At 36.3% G+C, this 9,200-nt stretch overlaps 1 protein-coding gene and 1 long non-coding RNA gene across 10 annotated transcripts in view; one reads left to right on the forward strand and one right to left on the reverse strand.

Moving 5' to 3' along the window:
• The window catches only part of TTC39B (tetratricopeptide repeat domain 39B), a 562,176-nt gene extending 558,507 nt beyond the window's left edge, over positions 1 to 3,669 (forward strand). For 5 of the 9 annotated variants that reach the window (XR_014821469.1, XR_014821474.1, XR_014821470.1 and 2 more), the window contains one exon: positions 1,239 to 3,288. Coding sequence is in view for 6 of the 9 variants with exons in the window: in XM_084985288.1 (XP_084841414.1) it covers positions 1,239 to 1,329 (91 nt within the window). In the remaining 3 variants the exon portion in view is untranslated. Of the gene's footprint in view, positions 1 to 1,238 lie in introns of all 9 variants that reach the window. The other 4 variants (XM_084985298.1, XM_021063500.2, XM_084985309.1 and 1 more) reach the window with 1 other exon arrangement.
• LOC146407018 (uncharacterized) lies at positions 3,099 to 9,200 on the reverse strand. Its single transcript, XR_014821525.1, has 2 exons — positions 4,805 to 9,200; positions 3,099 to 4,490 (listed from the first exon to the last, which is right to left on the reverse strand). It is a non-coding gene; the product is annotated as an uncharacterized LOC146407018 (long non-coding RNA).

Genomic DNA, 9,200 nt, shown 5'->3' on the forward strand with positions numbered 1-9,200 from the left:
CCCACTGAGCGAGGCCAGGGATCCAACCTACATCCTCATGGATACTAGTCACACTCTTAACCCGTGGAGCCACAATGCGATCTCCGACCTTGGTATTACTTTAGATTAGGTTGATTCTGGAAGATTTCCTTGAGGAGGTGATATATAATTGAGACTGGTGTTATTAAAGCCAGTCCTGAAAAGATCAGTCACCAGAAAACTGAGTAGGGAGCACTCCTGGGGGTGTGGGAGGGTGTTGAGCTCCTAGGTTGATAATGATGCTTTACTGAAATTGGGAATTTAAAGAAGGAGATTTGGGGAGAGGAAAAAAAAAAGCATACTTCTGTTTGGATGATGATATTTTGAGGTACCTATTAGGTATTCACATGGAGATGGTAAGTTGACAGTCAAATATAGAAGCATGGAGTTCAATTAAAGGTCAAAGCCAAATGTTGATATTTCAAAATCACCAGCACATAGACTATAATTTTTTTTTTCTTTTTATAGCCACACCTGCAGCATATGGAAGTTCCCGGGCTAGGGGTCAAATTGAAGCTGCAGCTTCCAGCCTACACCACAGCCACAGCAACATGGGATCCGAGCCACATCTGTGACCTACGCTGCAGCTCATGGCAACATGGGATCCTTGATCCACTGAGCAAGACCAGGGATCAAACCTGCATCCTCATGGACACTGTGTCAGGTTCTTAACCCACTAGGCCACAGTGGGAACTCCTAGACCGTGATGTTTAAAGCTGTGGTGCTTGATGAGGTCATTGGTGTGTCACAGAGTAATCCTGCTGCTTTTTTTTTGTGATTTTTTTGTTTCCTGAAAGTTTCAAGATTGATTTTTTTTTTTTTTTTTTTTTTTGGACAGGGTGAATGAACATGTTTACCTTGTTTCTATGAGACTGCCTAAATTTTCCAGTTTAGAAAAGGGGGTGAACTATTTAGAAATAGTTCACAAAATTTGTTAAGGCTGTCTTCTTGCTGTTTGTGAATGGCTTGGTAATTAGGTAAACATTGCTACTCAAAGTGTGATTTTTAGACTACCACCAGGAAGCTTCTAGAAACACATAATATTGCCATTCCCCTCTTCTCACAGGAACCAGAATCTGCCTTTTAACAAAATCCACTGTTTTGCATATCAGCATTTGAAAGCAAATAAGGAACGAAGAGGAGAGGAAGCAGGGAGGGTGGTGGTGCCCTGATATGTAAAGGAATTTTGACATTACAATTTTATTGTTATTTGTCTTTAGAAATAACTACAAAGACTACTCACTGGAGTCCAGACTACACTTCAGAATTCAGGCAGCTCTTCACCTCTGGAGAAAATCTTCCTCAGATTGATTGGAACATGAAGGATGGAATTTTCTCTCAATTAGTTAGTACTGGCATCTGCTATAGAGTAGACCTTATATTAAAGTGGAAGGGCGCTTTTGTGAATGAGAGACAAAAAACGAATTTTACTGTCAATATTTTCTATCATCTGTGTGCTTTACTTTTGGTCACATAAGTGTCCCCCTCCCCCCATGGAATGATCAGTAATGTCTAGAAAACTCTTATACTTTGCCTCTCCAAAAAGAATTTCATATCAGATTTGAATCGGAGAGTGAAGAAATCTTTTAAAGGACTCACAGGTACAATAAAGTCTCATTAGATTATTTATTTTTTTAATGTGGAAATGAATATTGTTTAAGTAGCAAATGACTCACAACCTGAGTCCTTTTTAGATTTGTTGGTCAGTTAAACTTCCGAGATATTTTATTGCCTGGTATATCAGTTTCCGAGGGGAAATAATCACCTACATTCAAAATAGCTTAATAACCTTCTGAAGACTCTTGAAAAAGACAGACAATGAGTGTGAACAGGGACAGGTAATGTAGGCGGAAAAGACCTCTTTCTAGAAAAGATGATGAAATGTTATTGTTTTTTATTCTTCATGTAAGTTAAAGGTCATGACATTTTTGAGAGACTCCTGTTTTTGAATGTACTTAAGTCAATCATTATTATAACAAAATTCAAAAACTCCATGTATCTAAAGGGAAGAAAAAGTTATATTTTAGAACTTATCCTCAACCTTAACCACGAGAGCCTAAAATATATATGCTGATTATTTTTCTTATAAAATTGCTGCTGCTTTAAGTGATATGTAAAATATCGGTAATTTTTACACTCATAATGTTGGTGTGTAAAGTCTAATTTTCTAATCTCTCTAGCACTGTGGTGGTTCCTGGTAACCATCTGGACTGTGCTTAGTCCTTTAAAATTTGGAAACTTAGTCACATGAGAGCCTGACTGCAGGTCCAGGCTCTGCTGTAGGTAGCAGTTACCAGGATGATCTTTAGGGAGTTCCCTGCTGGCTCCCTTACTATGTTTTCTTCATCTGTGAAATGGAAAAAGAACAGATGACTTTCAAGGTCTCTTTCAGTTTTATAACTGTGGGTCTGTGTCTTAGGTATTTATTCTCAGCGAACAATGTTAGAATGTTTAATCCAAACCATTTCCATTTCGCATGCGTTTTATTTTACAATCACCACGGCCTCCATCCCCCCTCCCCCACTCTCCATTCTATCTGTGCAGCGGCTAAGGACATGACTGCATCTATGAATCGACGAATCAGGGTTTTGTCTTATTTCCATTTTGAAGAATAACTTGTCATGGAAGCCTCTGCAGTTCAACAAAAACAGCCCCAGGATGGCCCTCGGGAGCCCGTTTCTGCACCTTAACAGTTCCTCGACATGGAGCAAGTCATTGACCCTTGCTGGGACTCAGTTTCCCCAATGGGGATAGCAGCACAGCCTGGTGTTTATGCGGGTTCAGTTAGATAACGAATAGGATAGCTTTTTGTACACTGTGAAAAGCTGTATGAATATGAGTCATTGTGATAGTTAATGGTTTTTGTATACAAATGACGGTTATCAAAACCAAAGTACTGGCCGGGTCTGTGCTCTCTGATGTAAAATGAAAGAAGCGTGGAAATTCAAACAAGCTTAAATGTATTTGTGTATTTGGCACTGACAGTAGCTCGCATTATGAATTTTCTCCTTGCTGTTTATTCCCTTCTATATAAGCCTGTATCCAGCAGGTATTTGGTTTTGTTTTCTTTAAGGTACTGCTTCTTGGCCAATACGGAGGATGTATTTCCAATGGAAAATGATGACTATAACTCTATTCGTAGTACCACCCCTTCAGATAATATTGGTGGTTGATTTTATCATGTGCTGTTAAAATGAATCATATAACTTTACTTTAGATCCGGACAAAAGAGGAAATAAATTAATTATCATTACAATTAGTAGTGGAAAATCTGCTCGGCAATTTCTTTGTATATTACTTGGCAAAAAGGTTTCCACGTTCCTTCGAAGAGCTTTGGTAGTGTTATTTTTAAAAAATAAATAAAAAAAAAATCTCATATTGCTTTTGTAAGAAGCTGCAAGTTGGAAAAAAAAAGTCAGTGAAAAATGCTCCTTCTGGTGTAAAATGGAGACAATTTAAGCTAACGGTGGTTATTTTTGTTTTATTTTAACTCTACCAAACAAGTGGAAAAAAATTTGCCTCTGCCATTAAGATTTTCCCTGTTACTTGTTTTTATTTTGTTTGTGTTTTTATTTTCTGTCCCTTTACAGTGACTTGATAATCTATTCAATGGATTTTTAAATGTAATAACATTAAAGCTACAAATATTCATCTGTTTTCCTGCCACATTCAAGATACCATGGTAGTGCTAGTTTCTTGTGACATCAGCTAATACTGCATTTTTGGAGTCATTTTGCAATTCAGGGTGTTCTGTGAAGAATGAGAACTGAAGTGATCATATTTTATCTCCTGTTTTGAGGGGCATATGTGAGGATGTTGGGCTGGCAATGTGTCTGACAGTTTGTGCAGTTTGTGTAGTTCTTAGTATAATTGCCTTTTTATTATTATTATTTTTTAATGGAGAGCCAGGGTTTTGATTGGTGCTATGTTAACTTAAGACTCAAGTAGAGGTTATGCTTTGCGGGATTGGTGACAAAGAAAGCATGATTTCCACTTGACAATTCATGGCAGATTAGCCATATCAGCTCATATATGAACATATATTTTAATGTTTCTATGCTTCTCCTGGATACAAGAAGGTCCCAAGATATATAGGAAAAAAAAAAGTTCATTGATTCTCTGTCTCTTCTGCAAGTGAGTAGAAGCTATGGGGAAGTGAATTCCAGATTAATCAGCATCAAGGATTTTTAGTCATTGAAACAATGCAAGAATATAACCATCTCTTTTTCAAAGGAGTGAGTTTAGCAGAGCCATGTGACTATCATTCCTACCTGGCCTGAGAGCTTGTAGTTGAGCTTTGAGGTCACTGTGAGCCTTTGATTAGGCTTCCAAATCAGTGGGATATGTGTAAAGAAGACTTACCCCGTTAAAACAAAAGTGAGTGTTCCTACTTTTGAAGCTGCTTTGAGAGGTATTTATGTTATGATGGGCATGAATGGCCCCTGCTGTTAATAATCATTATGGTTTCACTTCTCATCCATTCCTTTATTTTTTTTTTTTTTTTTTTTTTTTTTTTATTTTTTTTTATTTGTTGTTGTTGTTGTTGTTGCTATTTCTTGGGCCGCTCCCGCGGCATATGGAGGTTCCCAGGCTAGGGGTTGAATCGGAGCTGTAGCCATCGGCCTACACCAGAGCCACAGCAACGTGGGATCCGAGCCGCGTCTGCAACCTACATCACAGCTCACGGCAACGCCGGATCGTTAACCCACTGAGCAAGGGCAGGGATCGAACCCGCAACCTCATGGTTCCTAGTCGGATTCGTTAACCACTGCGCCACGACGGGAACTCTCATCCATTCCTTTAAAGAGAGTCTGTTGACATTTTCTTCCTTCCTTTCTTTTTCTTTTTTTTCCCCTTTTTTTGTCTTTTTAGGGCTGCACCCATGGCATATGAAGGTTCCTAGGCTTGGGGTTTTTGAATCGGAGCTACAGCTACTGGCCTATGCCACAGCCACAGCAACACCAGATCTGAGCTGTGTCTGCCACCTACACCACAGCTCATGGCAACACTGGATCTTTAACCTACTTAACAAGGCCAGGGTTTGAACCAAGTCCTCATGGATACTAGTTGAGTTGGTTAACCACTGAGCCACGATGGGAACTCTGACATTTTCAAATAATAATTTTTTTTCCTTTGGATGTCAATAATAACAATTTAAAAAAAGTCTTTGTGATCAATTGGAAAAATTTCTGTCATGATTCTAATGAATTCTTCACTGATTTTCTTTCCTATTTCCTTTTTCCCTTTTCTTTTTCCTATTTCTTTTTTTTTTATAATTTTTTTTATTTTCCCACTGTACAGCAAGAGGGTCAGGTTATCCTTACATGTATACATTACACTTACATTTTTTCCCCCACCCTTTCTTCTGTTGCAACATGAGTATCTAGACAAAGTTCTCAATGCTATTCAGCAGGATCTCCTTGTAAAGCTATTCTAAGTTGTGTCTGATAAGCCCAAGCTCCCGATCCCTCCCACTTCCTCCCCCTCCCATCAGGCAGCCACAAGTCTCTTCTCCAAGTCCATGATTTTCTTTTCTCATTTTCCTATTTCTTAACTAGGAAAAGTTATTTTCTTCATATTTATAAATCATAAGTTCAAGTACATTTAGTTAAAATGAGTTAATGAAGACTCCAGTGATTGTTTTGAGGTCCTAGGGTTTTGTGAGTCATAGGGCATGGGATGGATCTTGGGAAATTATGTGATTCTCCCCAACCTCAAAACAGTGTTGTTTCTCCTTCAGTCCTACTCAGGCTAGTATGGTGGCCACTGGTCACATGTGGTTATACAGCACTTGAAACAAGGCTAATGGCACATGTGGCATGATGCTGAGTGGCAGGGAGCATTCATTTAAACATGCCTCCCAGTGTCATGCTTCCTGTGGTTCTGGCTTTTACTGTGATCACCTAATGACCATAGTCTCGTCGTCAATTGTAGTTCAGATATGTATCTGTGAGGTTTTGCTTTTTCTCTTGAAGTGCTCATAAACTTTTATTTCACAAATTTGCAGATGATCATTGATCATTGGCATGTTTGAATGTTATTCTTCCCCCCACCCCAGCTCCTTATGTACTAGACTAAGGGACCTTATTTTTAAGATTATCATTTTAATCTGATTTTAAAGACAGTCCTTGCTTTTTGAGATGTCACAGCACAAACAGTTAAAGTTGTAGAGGAAGTGACTCACCTTTGACATGTTAGTGGATTTTATGATGAAAATAATATTTTCTTAAGATGAAAATGATCCTGAAAAATTAGGTGACTTATTCAATTCCTTTGTATTATCAATGTTTCACCAATGACTCAGCTGGGCCAGTATTCTTCCTTACAGATTTTTAGGCAGTAGTTATCCACTTAGAGAATGATTTGACAGGTACTTTATTTAAAGTTATGTTTGTCTTTTGCTTCCGATTATTAATATTTTTAATGTGTATGATATCTAAGTGATGTGCATACATGTAATTGACATATTTTAAATCTCTTTAGACATTTCTTGATCAGATACATAGAAAGGTCAATAGGGAGATAGAAAACAGTTTACAAATATTAAATAGACTCTTGTTCATACTGTTCTTTCAGAAGGAGTGCAGGGTTTTTTCCATTTCCCTTCCCTCAGACTAGTCATTTACTTATTCTTTCTTTATTTGATTGCTGTTATGAAGCCCTATTTCCCCTTCTCCTTGTCAGCAGTTTTGTCTTCTATACCTCACTTAGATTTAGTTTCTTCAGAATGTTGAACTTAAAATTTAATGAAGAGGATATAATGGCATTTAGGATGAGGGATATATATTTTCTTGTTGAGCAGCTGCTGTCTTGACCACGATAATGTCAAAGTCCATCCCAGTCTGTTTATAACTTCATAACCACAGAAGGAAAGTAATATAAGGACTGTTTAGTAGGTTGAGAAGGCTGAATGGGTTCTTGGCCTGATCCATCCTGAAGTACTGTGTGGATCTAGTTTCAAAGGAGTCCAGCCCTCTGTCCAGTTTACACACGTGTAAGCGCAGTAATACTGTGGCTTGACTCTGCATGGAAAAATGAAAGCAGCCACCTCACTGTATTTCACTAATAAGGCATGTGTACCATTGCCTACAGATTGGATATTTAATAGGAAAACTTGAGGTACTTTAATATCTACATTATGTAAAACTTGTTGCATATTAATATATAATACTCCTTGTGTATTAATTCAGTAGTTCTAAGAAACATGTAATTTAAATGATGAATATAAGGAATGCTGATATATCCCAGTGGGAGTTTTTGTTTTATTGCTACTTGATATTTTTTATTAAATTTGTTTTAATTATGGGGAGTCTGTGTAGCATTATTTAGGGGAAAAATTTTGGTCTCAGTGTAAGAGAATCGAAAGCCAGAGCAATTGGGTAAAATGAACACCTTAAAGAATAGTGCTTATTTCAGTTTTAAAGAAACTACATTATTTTGAAGTGCTGGAAGGCCTTCCTCATTTTGAAGGGATGACACTTTGATTTGGAAATAATGCAAACATTTTAATTCATTCTTATGTTTATTGGAACCAAATGTCCAGGTAGCAACTGTGGGTGTAGTAAATGAGTTTAAACAGTTTTCATGACTTACTTCACCTTTTTCTTATAGAAGTGATTTTATTTTTTATATCAGACAATTGCTTTCTCTATAGTGATTTCAGAAAATAATCTACATGAAAAGAGAGACTATGGTAAATATTATAAATCTTAGGCTATTGATCTAATGGCTTAAGAGAACAGTACCATTGGGTTCTGTTTAACTAAGATTTGCAGGAGAAGAATGCATGTGTTTCTCTGAAATGTGTTGTCCAGAAAAATTATTTAACTCTCAGTGTGTTGCATTCTCATGTTATGTCAGGGGAAATTTTTATAACTAAATAGTATATTATTTAAAATTTTTTTTTTTGCTAACTGTTGACATCCAAACACCTGAATGAATACCAGCTGATTCATTTATATAGTGTTTTAAAATATTTATTTGCAGATGTTCAAAGAACTCTTGAATTTTTTTATGTAAATTGCTAAATCATATGTAAAGGCAAAATATATATTTAATAAGTGAGAAGTATTTTATTACTGAGATTTATTTCCAGAGCAAATTTATTTTGTAAGTACTTCCCTTGGGAAATTTTGCTTTGCCTTAAAACACACATATAAAACCCTTCATGTTACCTTGACAGGATTTTAGTGAGAGGCCATAGCATTTTGCAAATCACTGTGTAGTTTCCTGTTAAATCATCAAAGCTACCTGTATGTGCTTTATACATTTAATGTCTGTTAGTAAACATTTTTAGCGTTTTATCTCACTTTTTATCTTCTTATTACATTTGAACATAAATCCTATCTTCCCCATTCCCAGCAGTCACAGTTTTACAGCGCAAAATAATTTTAGAAATCGATGATGTGTTGAGTGTTAAGACAAATGTGTTTAGTAGCATCCATCTGCTGATCAAGAAGACATTGGATCTGATACTAGAAAGTGAAATAGATTGTAGCTATAAAAGCATTTTATCAATATAAGTCGAGAAGGAAGTCGAAAGCTGTGAACTTCTGATATTTTTAATATCAAAACTGTGTTCCCAAATGAGTATTCGTTTGCTGATTTTGTGTTAATGTTATCATCTCTAATATGTAAGCTCATGCTGATATGAGATCTAAATTTTCAACGTGAAGACATCAGTTCCCGTAGCCTTTTTATAACATTAAGACATTTTGGAAAACAGATGTCATCTTAGAAATTGTATTTTAAAGTGCAAATAAATCATCCCCACTTGTAAGTCAATGTTTTATGTTTCATTCCCTAGTCTTACAGAATACTCTGTATTATTAGATGCATGTTTAAATTGATGGATATTCTTGGAATTATCTATTTTCATATTGCTACAACTGGTTTACCTACAATGTGCAATTGAATTGTTATTTAAATAAATTACATATGATGGAATTACAGTCTTCTGGTTGGTCAACATATAAAAGATGCACACATCACCTCTTTTGCTGACATTTAATTGTAGTGTGATGTACACTTGAATTTTTGTTTCTTGGTAAGAATTTTTTTAATTTGGGTATGCTCGATTTAAAATGATATATCAGTTTCTGGTGTACAACATAGTGATACACAATTTTTAGAAGTTGTACTCCATTTATAATTGTCATAAAATATTGGCTATATTCCCTGTA

The sequence above is a fragment of the Sus scrofa genome, chromosome 1 (assembly GCF_054392235.1).
Source record: "Sus scrofa isolate SSC_HxYL_T2T_F1_AM1 chromosome 1, Sscrofa_HxYL_maternal_Yorkshire_Landrace_v2.0, whole genome shotgun sequence".
Lineage (NCBI taxonomy): Eukaryota > Metazoa > Chordata > Mammalia > Artiodactyla > Suidae > Sus > Sus scrofa.